At 46.6% G+C, this 16,923-nt stretch overlaps 1 protein-coding gene across 5 annotated transcripts in view; it reads right to left on the reverse strand.

The window, feature by feature from the left end:
* Positions 1–16,923, reverse strand: part of LOC135792946 (selection and upkeep of intraepithelial T-cells protein 1-like) — a 153,722-nt gene that overhangs the window by 25,979 nt on the left and 110,820 nt on the right. For all 5 annotated transcript variants that reach the window (XR_010548500.1, XR_010548499.1, XM_065303779.1 and 2 more), the window contains one exon: positions 6,371–6,491. Coding sequence is in view for 3 of the 5 variants with exons in the window: in XM_065303779.1 (XP_065159851.1) it covers positions 6,371–6,491 (121 nt within the window). In the remaining 2 variants the exon portion in view is untranslated. The remainder of the gene's footprint in view (positions 1–6,370; positions 6,492–16,923) is intronic.

Raw genomic sequence — 16,923 nt, forward strand, 5'->3', positions numbered from 1 at the left:
TGTTCGTACTTGGCTTGCGGTTCTCCGAGAATTAACGAGAGCGTATTTATGCGCGAACGCGAATTAGGCGTTTATTTAAAACTTGTCGCGACTAATTAGATTCAAATGCGAAGATGTCGCTGGGGGGCATTCGCAAAATCTCGCCGGCTATAAATATCCGAAAAATAATTAGGCGACTGCGGACGTTCAGGATTTATCGACGATGATAGTCAAATGTTCGCTAATAATTTTTCAAAGCGCTTAGGGTCGATCCGCGTCTATATAGTTGTCTATGGGCTGAGACTCTTTGCGGATAAAGTGCAGCAGAGTGAGTATCATAAACGTCAGGTCGTCGTCTTCGGCTTGATGAAGTATTAGTGGAGAGAAACTTCTTAACTGAAATTAAGTAAGCCCGAAAGTTTTTCCGCGCCAGTCGCGCTCGCTCGCTCGTCTGGCGCGCCACGATCGTAATGATTCTTAAGACAAAGTTTCGGTTGCGATTCCTCATAAAAACGATTATCTGGCCGGACTATTCTGGACAATAGGGGAGTTGAGATATATTAAGTCATTAGGAGCGATTTGGCTTTCCGACCCATCTCGACCCGTCCGTCGGGTGCCGGTTTGCGCTTCCGGCCGGCGGCGCGTTGCGACGTGCTTCAATCGTTAATTGTGATAGATACAGTTTGCCGTCTCAGCTGTACACTTGCGGCGTTAGTTCGCGAAGGGCTTTTTGTTCAGAACGCGCGTGCGGGATTTTTCCGAATCCTCCACATTCATTTCGTGCTAATAAATTCTTGCTAACTGTTCGAAAATAAAGCAAACTTTCCAAAAAATAGAGAAAGGATTGAGACTAAATATATCATAAAATTTATAACGGCGCGTTCATTCCCAAATGGATAACTTCCTTCGCTCCTTGCACGCCTCATATATAACCGAACTATTCCGCTCAGAACCGGATTTCGCCCAACCGACAAAGAAAACGCACAAATTACACGAAAAAGCCGCGCCCTTCTTTCCACGCTCAAAATTAAACATTTGCCAACGCGCTTGTACACGCTGCCATCATGTATATAAAATATATAAAAAGAGTTACTCCGGCTTTTCAACGTAAATTGTTGGAATTTTTTTCTTGGCGACGCTGGAACCTTCAAAGCCTGCAGGACATTCAGCGCGAATTCCAATCCGTTCCATTTTTCTACACCATTCTCCTCGATACAATAAGTCCGCAAATAAAATGTTCGATACTAAATGGATATAGGCGTCCATGCCGAAATTGGAAAAAGTACATAAAACTAGTATTTTAAGAAAGGGACAAGAGAACGAAAAAAAGAGTGCGGAGGCGACGCATCGCAGGAGCGTAACTGAACACGTCGTCGTCGACTTAATTGTCGACAAAGAACGTGCCAAGTGTACATAAAACCATCGGCGACGACTTCAAAGGCCCGGCCGGCCTCTTCCTTTCCGCTCGTTACAACTACATCGGGCGCTATTTGATTAAGCACAAAGTACGGAAAGAATTAAAGTTGAAAAGACAAATAGACCGGCAAATCGATGCCGGCCGCGCGCGCGCGCCTGCTCACGCCCCGCTCGTGGAACGCTTTTTTTTAATTAAATTTGTTTCAATTAATGCAATTTAATTGAGTTAACTAATTGTTCCTCCCAGATCGAAATTCCTAATTTACCAATTGGGCAATCTTTAATTTGTCGCGTAGGCCTGCAATTCCCACGGCGTGGCTTTCGTTCAAGAGGAAAAAAAAAGTTTAACTTCGCAAATTAACGACAAAAACGAAATCGAAGTCAAGCGAACGCCGCCGGAAATATTCAAATGATAGGAATCGCAAAAGAATATTTTGCGACCGAAGCTCGAAGCGGTGTATTAACAATATTTAACTAACGTTCTTCACTAAATATCTCCGCGATATGGTCGAGCGCGGAAATTCCATCTCGGTACCTATCGCGAGAGCGCCGTCGGCAATTCGCTTTATTATACGCAAATGCAACCGAAAACGAACGCGTTATATGTATTCGGTTTTGATGTGCTCCAGCTCTGCGCAAATAAAGTGCTTCCAAGTGCTTCGATTTGTGCGCACAGAGAGAAAACACACAGTCGTCGCGGCGGGTCGCATCGATGCTAAAGTCGATGACGCAATTTCACGTCGGCAAACAAAACGAAAAGAAGCTACCTTAGAAGATGTTATAATATAATATATTTGTACAATACGCTGATATTAAATTGGAAAAAATCGTGAGCACATCGGCGAAACGCTGCATTGATAACAACGGGGTCGTTTTCTGCGCGTCCGACTTTTTGTTTGTTGGCGGGACGCAAACATGCAATTATCGTAACATAAAATTAAATTGCAATTTAAAAATCTCGACTTGCAGGAGTCCGTAAACGCTGCTGCGGGGCGCGACGTGAATTCGATTTGCACAATGCACAAGGACCAGGCGAGGACGTTTGATATGTCAGTTTGGTTTTCAGGTCAATTCCCACAGATAGACATCTCCATGAACACGAGTGCAACGCATAAACCAGTAGGACATGAAGCAGCCAACTTGCATTACCGCAAATTACACCTGCTTGTTTGGAAATCGAAACATTGATCAAGCCGGAGCACGGGCGGTAAAAGAAAGCCGGTTTTGAGTGATGAGCGTATTGATTTTTCATTTGTAACTATCGCACTGCATCAATATTTGAAGCAAAGTGGACGAAGAAGTCTGGCGCGGAGGCAATTTAATCATCGCCCAATATTATTACAGACCGGATGTAATGCGGTTTAATTGATGTGGCCATTTTTATCAGATTGTTTGTAACTCGTGTCAGAAACGCCGGGAAAACAATGAATTGTTAGCAAATCGATACAAGTTTGCGTATAAATTACACTTCGCGGGACTGTGGCTGTAGCACAACTTGGGATTGTTCAAGGTCCTCGGGTTGGAAGTCCCCAATTTGCTGAAAAATTCGCCGCCGCTCGACGCTCAAAGGCGTGATTTATGTCGTGCATGCGAAACGATGTACTTACGAGTGAACCCACCAGATGTTGCAAAACGACCTGCTCGATGAGCGCGTTCGAAAAACCCGAAACGAAATTAGAGCCCGCGGACGGCACAGTCGGTATAAATAGTAGATTCCGGATTTGTCGGAGAGTCTTCCTCGCATGATCCCATATGAATATATCGGCGGCGTATTTGCGGGAAATGTTTATCCCGATATGTACATCCGAAAGTTTCCGTGTATACAGATCCGGGGATGTGGGGCTTTACAATGTCGATTGTATTGTAGCATTGTACCTGAATGCCCCACAATGGTCGCGGCGCGCGCGCCGAGAGGAGTGCGGTCGCTGTGTGCTGTTATCTTTGCACGCACCGTTGGCTCGACTCTTGACCGTCCGAGAGCCGAAAGGGATAAAACAGGGCCCGAGCCCGGCCATCCGTACAAAACCGCCCCACACCGGCCGCCCGAAAGAGCTTTGGCGAATGCGTGCGCCCTCGCTCTGGCGATGCCAAGGGAGAAAAAAACTAATAATATAAAATAGCGCTATAAGTACGAGTGGCTTACTGCGAAACCGCATCATTCCCATCTTAAATTTTTCACTCGTGCTTTCTGCGTAATAGATTTTTTTCGCAATAAAAACTCAATGGAGCTGAACGAGATTTTTCAAAACGATAAAAAGCGCCGCACCGATGGACGGGCGGCTGCGTAATTGCTTCGAATGACGATATTAGTATTTTTACGATGATTCGTATTTTTTGCGCTGGGAGGAAAAAAATTGAGGCGCACGTAAAAAATAAACAAATAAAGCGCGCGCGGCGGTACGGCGCTGAGAAAGAAATGACATCGCGAAATTGGGAAATTGGGGAGAAAGGCACGTCGGCATGGGCCCGCCGCCAGATAAAGAGATGCAAATAATTCTAGAAGGACCGAAACGCGAGACGCACGTCGCCGCGTCGTTTTCTCAATTAACCGTGACTACGTGTCCCCGTTCGCTCGCCCCGCTCGACGCATAAATCTGTCCGCACGATTTACAACCGTCTAAGTGTCTTTAACGTTTTTCTCCGGCAGACAAGCGCAGGTTTTCCCCTTTTTCCATTCCGAGACAGTCAACTCTCCGCCGCAAAAATATCATTTTAGTTGGCTTGTCTAGAGTGTTGCACAATATCATTCCACCAAAGAAAACACCCGCCCCAAACTCAACTATCCAGCAAATGCTTGTTGAAATATTGATCTAATTTCTCAATTTCGCCTATGGTTGATTAACTAATCGCTGCAAAAACTAATAATAGAATTTCAAATCGAATGCATTCGTCCGATCGTTACCGTCCCGCTTTGCGATGAATAATTACATCACTCGGCCGAACATTCGCGTGTAAATTACGGCGAAATTAATTCACAACTCAAACTCAATATATTACACATTGGAATCGGGAAAATTGAACCGCAGATTGCGCCGCACCGCAGTCGAAACCGGCGGCAAAGGATGTGACGCTCGAAAAAGCACAAAACGTCAAACGGTTACGAAATAATAAGCAACCATTAAAGACAAGTTTATGCCGTGAATAATTGATAAGCAAATCAAGGCGAATTTGGGCTTACCGGCAGGAACTATTCACGAGGAAGACGAACGGATAATAACGATTTGTCAAAGCGTTCGTCGTACAACTAGCAAAACAATAATTTATATTTCATCGGAGCAGGCCGTGTAATAATAAACAATTTCGAAGTTTCGCTCGGCAATTGAAAGTTTCAACAATCGGCGTCGAAGAAAGAACGCAGTTGAATGTTTGTATTGTCGTCGGGGAAAATTACACGTTACCTACGCTGTTATGATATCTAATAGCCGTTTTCGGCTTGTTTTGAGAACGTACAATATTACATAACTTTTATTAAACATATGGAGTTGTAATATCAGCATGATGAATCTCAAATATCTCCTAAATGAAAATGTGCTGCACTGGGAGTTGTGCGCCTTACTAAAGTAATATTGCGCTTAATTTCCGTTGAAATTCAAGTTGAACTTCAAGCCATACCTTCTTCGTACTTTGAAAACAGTTACTATAGAAATGGTTTTGTACCAAAAAGAAGGATGATGTAGGTTTATACCCAGAAAGCAAAACTTATTTACAATTCCGTAAAGGTTTAGTGGTAGATGCTCGCGAGAAGAAGCTAAATTTTCGGCAAGTGTAAAATGTTTGCTCTGATTGGGGTGATATTAATAGTGCGATGAAGATATAAGGGTTGAAGAGTTATGTGGTGTTTTGGGGTAAGTTTATGAGTTCCTGCCCTCCGCAGGTTAATATAGTGTAGTGCTGAAATGAAGAATGCGACCCCTGCGTCGGCCGCCGAAACGCCGAAAAAAGCGGCATCGGCGTGTGCGAATGATCTACGAGATCATTTATAAATTTTTATACGCGCGTAAGTGCTTTAATTAAAATGAATTCCTATCAGTATTTTTCCACGCGCGCTCGCACGAGTTGGTGCGCAGCGGGCCAGGTTGGGCCGGAGTTAAATCAGAAGAAAATATGTTCCAACATTGGAATATATAGCGGCATTAGTAACTCGTTGGGATTCACCGAAACTCGTACATTATTTAAAACGTAGGAATACGTGCGCCGCCCTTCCACGGTTCGCCGCCGCGCACGGGCCTTGTATAATATACGCGCGTACGGTTTAAATTCCGGCTGGCGGTGCGACGGTGCGACACGGCCGTCGCCGCCACCGCGGCAGCCGTCGCGGAAAATTTAAATTTATGCATTAATGGGGGGATTATCTCAAAATCACACCCTCCATATTTATGAATATTTTCTCCAATTGGTACTGACAAAAAGCACTGTTTTGCGGTGCATTACTTATGCTCGAGGTATTTATATAAAACGAGTGTAATGAATAGCCACCGGAAAGCGAGGGGAGGCTGGAAGCGCGGATTTGCGTCTTGGCGGCGGTCGTAAAATAAAATCTACGCGACGCGCGCGATAAACTCGCCGTGCCGTCTTTTCGGGCGGAACAAAAACTTGCAATGCAAAATGCGATTTGTATTTTCAGCGGCTGTAACTTAACGGTTGAATTTTGCATGGGCCGGTCTCGGCCGGCGCACAAAGAAAAATGAACTTTGCCGGCGAGCGCAGCACGGCGACACCCGCGGCAGTTAACCGTCGGCAGCGGGTGAGCGCGGGCGCAAGCACCGCGGAAAATTAAAGACGCTCCCGGCCGACGATGGCGGCGGTGCGGCTGCGACACGTTGCGCCGAAGTCACCTTTATTATTAACCGCGGGAAGCGCAAAACTTCCCGAGCATAACCGAATTAAGCATCCGAATGAATGAGAGCGGCGGCGAATTACGCGAGAGGGAAAAAGTTGCGATTGTTGCGCACAAAGGCGCCCGCGGAGGACTTACCCGTATTCGGGGAGGCGCAGCACGAGTTCCGGCCGGGGGAATGCGCCCTCCGCGCGGCACTCGACCTTCGTGAACTCCATGTTCGAGTAGAGCACCTTCAGCGCAAGGTTCTTGCCGGGCACTGCAACAAGAAAACAACACAGGCTTAGTCGTACTTACGCTTAATTAAGAAACATTCATATCGCGCCGCTGCTGTCCCACGACCCGAGTCCGGGGTCAGCAAGAAGCGTCACTCGTAAGACCCAAACACACAAAACCCACGCCGTCGCCGGCAAGACCAACATTTCAATTATTCGCTAATAATTATCAAATTAATTTGAGGACGATGCGGCATTCGGCGCCGATCATTAACTGTTGTGTGTGGCTCATGAACTCTACAACTTAAACGAAACATTGCGAGGCGTCTATAAAGGCGGCGGCGGTGGTGGCCGCGCGCTGTGCCGACGAAGTGTTCGTTTATTCTTTGAAAACTTGCTCGTTTCCTCCATTCGTTCGTTCCTTGTCGGAAGATTAAGGAGGTAAACGAGGCACAAAAACAACCGGATGATGAAATTTGCCGAACCGGAAGAGATAAGTCCGCATCGAAAGCTTCGGATTTCTGCGTCGACCTTCTGGGGCCGCGGCGAGCTTGGCGAATCTTCGAAATTTTCTTTCGTCTTTCCGTTCCTTTATTCTCCAGCGCGTCCTCCTTTATTTATTTAGATATCAGCGGATGTTACGACGACGTTATTACACGCGGAACTAGCGAAACTTTCGCAATAATAATATTAAGTAAATATTTAATAAAAATAAGAAATCCGTGCGCTGTAGGTAATACTTTCACGAGCCAACCAAGCCGCCTCCAACCCTCTCTACCACAAGTAAAGGACAACCTAAGAACATTCCACAATTCTACTTTATTTCTGATTTTATTTCATATTCCATCTGCATTGCGATTTTGTTCAGCAAGCGCGAGCGCATTCACAACTTATAATAATAAATATTTGTGTGTGTGTGTGTGGGTAGAAGAAAAAACAGAGCACAATAAAAAAGGAAATAGAAATTTTTTCCGCCGCTCGGAAACGGCGCGAAAAGTTTCGCGTCGCGCACGTTAGAAAACGATTAAACACCAATACTTCTTACTTAGTTATTATTTCACGCACAGCGAGTGCCGTTTATCGGTCTCCAAATAACTTCATTATTAAGAACACTAAATAATACATCAACTTCTCCGATTGTTTCCGACAGATTCGTTCAAACTATAGCGCCGCTAAGCTAAACACCCTCATAGCTACGTTAAACGCGAGGGCACGACCTTATTAATAGTCACACGGAATCAAATAAACTCAATTATAACATTTTACGAGAATGCATTACAAGTTTATTATTTGTTTGCGTATTAATAGCGCGATAAAAGCAGACAACTTTTAGTTTAGCGGCTTAATTTCCCGACATCGCCATCGTACCATTAGAAACATTCAACCATCGATGATTGCTGAATGAATGTCCCGAACAAATATTTAACAGAGTGATTATTTATTCATGTCTCGCCGCGATTCGTAAAAGTCGCGCATAGTCTGATTGCGGAATTAAATCGAAAGTTAAACAAAATTAAAGAGTGTGCCGGTTGTGATATCGCCCCCTATTGATTTTAGTCATTAAGTCGGATATGCAAAGCGCCGTCTGTTTGCGCGCTTATATACAAAATGCTTATTCAATCGTCTTATTTGACGAGCACTTTGTTTCCGGACGAGAGTTTCAAGCGCGCAAAAACGCCGTCGACGCTACCACTACCAGCGTCGCCGTCGTTGTCGTCGTCGCCGTCGTCGCCGGTTATTAGCGTCGGCGTATGAAGGTAATAAACTTGCACAACGTTAAATATTTGAGTTGAAATCAACTCTTGCCAGCCCCACTGCCTGCGCGCGATATCTAAACAGCGAGCAAATAAATTAGGTGCTCGTCGTTTGTGAGCGCGCGCGGGCGTACGAGATTTAATTGAATTCGCATAAATATTTCACCGCGATGAATTGTTTATGCCACGGCGTCCACCGGAAGAAATCGGATTGAACTTGGGGCTTGTTTTCGTGGCACAACGAAATGCAGCGAGATTCTTCGCAAACACACGACGTCATCTGGTGGAATTTAATGAAGTCCCCCCGCCTTGCCCCTGCCGTAGTAAACTATTAGATTACAGCGCGCTAAATAACCCTTCGATGTTCCCGAGGTTTATCTCAACGTGCGATCCGGCTAAAGGATTAGGACCCCGCGCCGCGTATGTTTGTAGTGGGTGGCTCGCAAAAAGGACAACTTAATGATCCCGTAATACGACGAATGAATGAACGAACGGAACGCGAAACGAAGCAAGGGGAAGACCGGGGGGTGGGCAGACGTTGCTCGGTTCAAACACGTCCGCCGTCCGGCGGCGAGCTCGCCGACGTCACGTGTACGCTACATATTGCAGATAGAAATTACTCCGGCTATCAGTTGGGTGTAACCTTTTGATTAAAATGGGCAAATAGGAAAAATGTGAGCGCATTACAAGCGATATAGGAAACACATTAAACTCCCAGCCCACCCCCGGACCACCCCAACCGCACTCCGTTTACTGTTTCACTTGTATTCATCGCACGCTCCCAATAATAGCGCTTGTTTTGGCAAAATATTGACGCTGAAAAAATGTTTCCTAAAATTCAACGCACAAAGCAAGAGATCATCAAAGATTCGACTTTGCGCACCGGATTACGAGAGCAGAGTTATTTTTAATTTGCCAGCGCGCGCGCACGCAAAATACACACAGTATATACAGGGACTCGAGTCGAGTCCTTGGGGAAGCAATAATAAAACGGCAATTTTATACATAAATAAACACGCCGGCTGGATGGCTGTGAAATTATTTGTTCATAAATATTCATGGGTGGCTTCAATCAGACAGCGATCGCGGCAAATGCGCCGCCACCCGCCGCAACGCATTGTTGTTTCGCGGCGTGTTTTCATTTTTTTCGACTTCCGCACGTTTGCGAATTCTTATCGCGTCTCGCGCGCGCGAACGGCGTAATGGAAAAGAAGCATCGACGGCGGTGGCGGCGACGAATACGACTCGTCGACTTGAGGCAGATGCGTGCGGCGACGGCGCGCGTTCGTGCAGAGGAAGGAAGAAATCTTCCTACCGGAAAATAACTAAAAGTCACACAATCCGCTCGCTGCCTCGTCGCTGTCGGTGCTCGTCTCTCGAGTGAGCATCGATTGATATTATTCGGTCGCCGGCGCTCCGAAAATGTTTACGTATACACGACGTTTATTCAGTGCATGAATACGATTCGTGAATTTATTCCGTCGACATTTTTCAATGTCCACATGCTCGCCTGAATATACTTTTTATGTTGATTTTCGATTTACCCCAACACGCGTAACTTCTTCGCGGCGTTTTCAATCGACGTCGCGAATTTGTGGAAATATTCAATCTGGCGTGGTATGGAATATTTATATTTTGATGCGCGCTTTATTTCGAGCGCAACATACGTCGACGCAACTGTAAGTGCATCTGATAGTGAACCGGCCATGCTGCTAATTGATAAACGACGAGGATATTTTTGGAATATTTTGACACGGTGTAGATTTGCGTTCGAAGCGCTCACAGCAAATAGTCGGGGGCTAGAAACAAATGCGAACAAATGTATTTGCAAGCTTTGCAGCCAATACAAGTGTATTATTTACCGACTAATTGGATGTTATTTGTTATTGTTGTTTTTTCAATATTTTAGTTTGATTTTCCGGCGGTTTTATTTGTTTTATATTTGATTAAAACCACCGCTACTGACGCGTGCAAATGCAACCGAAAATACAGCCGTTATGAATCGAAATACAGTATTGATTTCGCCGCGCCGTGCCTTACACAACTACCGAGGCGAGAATACTTACTGCGAAGAAATGTCACGCTCCCGATGGCGGCACGTTAATATCCAACCTTTTGAGCGGCGAAGAACTCACGAAGCTGTGTGCGTGGGTGGATGTGTTTTTTTTTTAAACACACACTCCACGCGCGCGTATCGGCAACCTAATTCGAAATTTCGACAGTGAACGCCCGGCGGGAAAATAAAGTTGAAATGAAATAAAGAATAAAGTAATAATAGCCCGAGGGGGCGTGCGGCGCGCGGCATTGAGCCTCGGTGAATTTGCACCGATATATCATTTTGCCAGCGCGCACGCGGCGCAGTCTTTTCGTTTCGGGCCTGATAAAAAGCGTCATTGATTAAGATTAATAAGCGTCCGGTTGTGTATGCTCAGTCGTTCGCCGCTCGACGCTGAGCGGCGGGCTTGCGGCGGCAGCGAGGCAGCCCGACCTCTTCACCTCTTCACATCGAGCGAAGGCATTAATTACGTTTCATAAACGTTTCCCCGACACGCCGTTAATCGAAGCGAAATGAGGGTTGCGGGCGAACCTTTTAACGACTCATTTTTCCCGCACCCGCGCACTCTTTCTCCCGCGGCCGTCGCCGCCGAGAGTTTTTCAATAAAATTGCGCGCGCCCGAAAAGCGTATGCGGGCGTGTATTTATTTTGACGCGCCCGGAGATTTTGCCTGATATTAAATTAGACTTCCAATCTCTGCCAAACGGGCGTGCACTTTCGCCGCCACCGCCGGCGCCGCAAGAAGTCACTGGCTGGTAATGGACGGTCAGCTTCAATTAATATTTGACGCTCATACCCTACGCCGTATTACCCTACATGTACTTTATCAACTTTTCTTCTAATAATGGAAATAGGTGGTATTATAACAACTACTTAGCCGCAACTTGTCGTGATGGATTTTCCGCAAATAACATATTTTCGCTCAATTATCATCTAAATATGAATAAACAAATTATGTAATGTAATTCGCTTTGAGCGTAATAATTTTAATTATCTCAATCAACGAGTGAAATGGTCTGTTTTAATCAAAAGCACTAATTGCCAATTTTTGATAATCATGTTGAACATCAAACCGAAAACAAACACAAAGTAAATACGCACGATAATCGCACTAGTTGTATGTCAACAACGCATGCCAGGCATCAACTGAACAACGCATATAAAAAAATAGTGCTCCCGCGCACCTGCAAAAAGGACGCCGCTTAATGATGAATAATGTAATTGAACATAAACTAAACATTTCTGTAATTGAATTGCGCTCGCCGAACGATGCGCACATTGAGCTGGCGAAGGTCGGGCCCGCTCCGACACAAAATTGTAGCGTAATTGGCAAACGAAAATAATTAAACAAATATTTACGAGAGCAAAGCATACCGGAATTAAACAGCCCCATCGGATTCGATTCCGATCTGGCGTCCGCTCACAATGCGCGCACCAAAAGCGAAAACAGAAAACAGATTGCGTCGTGCAGGTCGGTCGGCGGGTGAATGTGTCGCTGCGATGCGATTTACCGCCGCCCCCAGCCGGAGCGTTTGTGCCAGGATGGGTCGCCGTGCGTCTTGTTGTGTTTACATTCGTGTCGGGCAATTAAAAATAATTAGCAAACAGTGTGAGAATCCTAAAATACCTAAAATTTCCATTCCCGTCCGAAAAGCCCGACCGCCGCCCGGTCGTCCTCTATTAGGGCCGGTCGGTGGCTGGTTAAAACACTCCCAGAGCAGTCCCGGTCGTTTTCCACCTTTCCGCCTTGTACCTTGCTCGCTTTTTGTTTGCATCGACTAAAGAAATACAAATAGGGTAACAAGGGCGCCAGGCACGAGGGCTCGGACGTGTACCCCCCGCCCGCCCGCCGCCTACTAGCGATGGACAAAAGGGAAATTTAAATGCATCCCTTTACTCTTTTGCGCGCCCGCCCGCCCGTCGCCTTATCGCGCGCTTGTTCGCCTTTTCCATAATAATTGAACCGCCCTCGGAGAAAATGCCTCGATACTTGTTTTACGTCAATATTAACAAAACCTAACTACACTTCATGGCGGTGAACTAGCGCCGTGGTTTAAATAAAACGTGCGCTGAACTTTTAACCCCATTGGTGGGCGTTAGGGTACGTTTAGCACCGGAGATATTGGTCGCTAACAAGGCAAGAAAAATCGTTGCGCACATTTTTTTCACTTTTCACTTGCCGCACAACAAAAACACAAACAAGCCGCGCACAAATTTAAATTGTAACATTTTATTTGGGGCTTTTTTGAGGCTTTGCGTCGCTCTTATACATATTAATGCGGCGACGGACGGGCAGGTAACATGAGCACATAATGAAACAAAAGTAAAAGGGCACGCGCGCAGCCGGCGGGCAAGAAAAATCTATGGATTTGCATAAATTTCAATCGCAATGATGCGCGCCGAGCGGGGAGTAATCGCGCTGGCGTTGGGGGGCGACTTACAAACCGGCATCCGACAGCCGGCATTTTGCATTCCGCGTCGGAATTTATCTACACGTAGTTGGTACGGAGGGTAGCTGGCGAGGCGGCTGGCAAAGGGTGGCCGTAGGTCGCTGGCGCTGCTGTTTGGCATTCATATTAAACATTTAAGTAACGCACTGGCTGGTTAATTTAAACAAGTCCATAGACCAAAGTCCATACCTGCGCCCGCAGCGCGGGGGCGGCACGACGAGCACAAAAAATGCCCTCGTGCGGAACAAAGTGCACGCGGGCGCACACAATTACGACCGGCGTAGAGGTATCTCCTGTTTGCGTCCATGTTCAGTGCCCGCCAGCGCACGATGATGAGCAAGAAACGAGCGAAGCTGTTAGGCGAACGTTGCCGCCGCCGTCGTTTCGTTGCCGTGTGCGCTACGTACGCGCATAAATATTTATAACGGTAGATAACGGCGGTCCGGTCATTTGTCCGTGTTTTTCGAGTTATTTAGATATGTGAGTCGGAGTTAAACGCACGCACACCATGCAAAGCGCCGCGCCGCGTTCGACTTGTATTTTTTGGGGCGCGGGATGAAAAACCTTAAAAGTAAAGGACGCCCCGGGAGATTTATTCGGACTGGCGAATTTTTTTTAAATGCAGAGAGGATCCGTCGGTGGCGCTGCCACCAGTCGTCCACCTCTAGATAATGCACGAATGCGGCGCTGGAAATAATGTATTTTATAAATACATTACGCCAACGCGCCGCGCCACCCGACGGATGTTCTCGTGCTCCTGCGACTGCGACTGGCTTTGTCACGTTGATGTTTCTCGCGTTTTTATTTTGTGCGCGATGTCACCACGCCGATTAAGGGATTCGACCGCGAATACTGCCTTCTAAGTAAATTGGTTGCTCATGGATACATTCATGGATTAACGAGTAAATCAATTTTTGATTAGTCACTCGCGCAGCTCGCAATTCAATGGAAATGCGAGATACGAGACGCAAATTGAAGATTGATCTCCGGCCGACACAAAATATTATACTATAAATATAATATCAAGACAAGGCAATATCGACCTCCCATCTTTAATCATAAATTAACATATCAAAGTTTCGAGCGGTGCGTTCGAGAGTTCCAAAGTCGCGTCCTCGCTGCGGTCGCGGGCACAAATGGAAAAGTTTGACACGCTTCCGATATTGATTACCGGATTGCTGCGCACTGTTCTGCGTGCCCTCGCGCGTGCATTAAAATATCGAACTCATTAGCATATTAATGTATTTGCGATGTGTACCAGTCGACTCTCAATCCTCCCCCTTATCGTCAAAACTCAAACGCAGTGACTTAAAAACTCCGACGTCACCGTTGATGTTTTAATGTTTTCAAACATTAATATATTATATTCCATAATTGCACATCACATGCAAAAGTTAGCATCAAATAAATTTTTAATTTAAACTTACCAAATAAGTATTACAGGATAAAAAAGCCTTAAAAAAAAGGTTGTCCCAAAAGTTGGGTTTATGATTAGGTGGCCTATAAAACTTTATCACTGCGTGAAAATCGCACGCATCTTAATCTACTAAACCCTATGTAGTGGTTTCACTAATGTTCCGAGGGATGATTAAGCAGCGCGGAATTTCGACGTGAAGTGTCCCGAGCGGTAAGTTACGCGTCGGCGTAATTAATACGTTCGCAAATGCGCCGCACGTTTGACCAATTGAGTTAGTTTAAAGTTTCAATAAACTAATAAGGATGAAGCGGGCTATTAGCAGCGTGGATGCGAGCGCAGGCTGCAGATTCGGCAGCGATTACACACGGCTGGATCGTACGGTGTGCGCAATGTGTATGTGTGTTTAGTTTTAAATTAGATTTCGTGTTTGCGAAAGTCGAAAATCGCTCACAAGCAATAGTAGTGGGTACTCGCTGCTTTACTCCGGCATCAGGTACGACCGCCTTGTACATGTACAGCGCGTAGAGTGGATGCGAACTTCATAGTTCGTCGCTAATAAGCATAGTTTTAATGAACGCTGAACAAATCAAGTGCCTAGTTGCGCCCCAACGAATTAAGATCCTCGGCGCGGTGCTGAAGACGTTTTGCGCCGAGCGGGAAGAATTCGGCGCACAGCGGCGTGTAACGACTGCCGCTGCGACGGTAACGAGCCAGACGAAGATGGCCTGGATGCCTGCCTGCCCCGACAGGAAGGATGCTCCACACGATGCGGGGGTAGTGGTGGCGGCGGCGGAAGACGTGTGCATGTGTATTTAGGGGTAGTAAAGAGGGGAGTTGGGTGCGAACGCGAAAATTATCATCTCGAGTCGGAGATAAAACGGGGGCGCGCGACGACTTTATGACGCGGCGGTGGCGGAGCGGCAACACTAGCTTGCCGACTTCGTGTGTGCTGCCGCCGCCGCCACCCCGCCGAAAGCGTCGAAAGTCACGAGGCGAGTAAGTACGAGTAACGCGCACTCATTTAATATAGCGCTTTCGGGGTGCTTCGCATTCGGGCGAAGTGCGCGCCGGAGAACGTGTTACGCGCCGCCCCCCGCAGCCGAGGCGGGCGCGGAGACTCGAGCGCGCGTCCCTAGTAAAAACATAATTGAAAGATTAAAATGCTCGCGCCAGCTAGATTAACTTGTTAATTATAATGTGCATTAAGTTTTATGTTAATTAAAGTTTTGTTAATTCGTAACGAAATGTTTCGGAGGGTTCTCTCGCCGCGTCGCCGGGAGATTATTTAAATATAGTCGTGAGCAAGTTTGCACACGTTAAAAGAATGCTTACTCGGGTGTTTCTAGAATGCTGTGAAATTAGCAACAAACACGACTCAACCGCCAGCGCACGCGGCGCGAGCTGGGTATTAAAAGAGCCGCCTCCTGCATTGCGCCGTTGAAAATTTCAAAAGTGCATTTGCGAGTAGATACCTCCGCCATTCAACTCCGCTCGATCAATTATTCCTCTTAATATTCATCCCAATTGATATGCAGATAGGGATATGGACGAGCGGGGGACGACGGCTGTTTGCGCCGGCGGGCCGATTCGAAATTAAATCCGGAAAACTAACCGCCGCAACGACTGGGGGCGGCCGGCAAGGCGGCGTGGCGCGCGCGCCAAAAATAGGCAAGTTTTTTGCATATAAATTGCGAATTTCGAACGCCAAAACGGTTTTATCTTCCTCCGGACCGTTACAATTTCCAATCAGCGCCGTCGATGCTCGCCGCCTGCCGCGGCCGCCCGTGGGCTGATGGGCGCATTATTTCGCGCATAAGCACAATGGGAAGTAACGAGCGACAGCGCCGCATGCACAACTCGTACAACTCGCGCAAGTCGCATTTGCGCTAATAGCATTGCAGAACGCAACAAAAGTTAAAACTGCTCGCCGGCCGCGCGCCCGCATCTCGGCCTGCCGTCGCGGCCGCCCCCGTGTACGAGCAGCGTAATCGGATTACAATTTATAATACGCATGCGAATCGGTTTCTTGATAATGAAAACGAGGCTATTATTTTATCAAATGGAAATTAATCCTGTTATTGATGAAAGTCCTACTTGTAGAATCAGCGCTCCCAGGCGGCGGAAACGTCTACGTGTGCATCGCGGCCACAATGTGTACCAATGCTGTTCGAGACGGCGAGTTTTTGTTATTTGCCCACACAAAAACTTCGCCAAACAATTCCGCACAAATCTCTACGTATCGCGGAAACTCCAAACTGGAATTTAATGACCAACTCACGCAATTAATAAACCCAAGCCAGCCTAATGAAGACATAGTGTAGACGGCGGCTGCTACAAGTTTTGGACGTCGAGGTGCGCCAAAAGTCGGCCGCGACGGGAATAAAATTAGCCATCAAAATTCCAGTCGAGTGTTCAAATTAACTTAAAGGTAATCGATTTCGTTATTGAATTAAATTTATACGAAATCGGATGACGAGAAGACGCCGCCGACAATGTGGAAATTCGATTTGGCAAAATCGAATCTGCCGCGCCAATATATCCACTCCGCTCGCACGTTGAGTTAAAGGAGGCGGGTATTTACGAGCGCAGCGTTTAAAATATTTAAGCGACGTGTCGATAGGCGCTTGATACGATTGGCTCGATTATTATTAATAATAATTTGATCCGGTCGGTAGAATCAAAGGCAATGCAAGCGTCGACAGTGGAGGGTGCCGTCGATGGTGCGCGGGAAGGATTTTTCAATTTCCCGAAGATTTTCGCGTGCGCCATAGGATCTTGCCGCTGACACTTCAATGTTAA

The sequence above is a fragment of the Atheta coriaria genome, unplaced genomic scaffold, assembly GCF_025399875.1.
Source record: "Atheta coriaria isolate IRGN ID8LTWV9N9 unplaced genomic scaffold, Caltech_Dcor_3.1 hic_scaffold_1_pilon, whole genome shotgun sequence".
Taxonomy (NCBI): domain Eukaryota; kingdom Metazoa; phylum Arthropoda; class Insecta; order Coleoptera; family Staphylinidae; genus Dalotia; species Dalotia coriaria.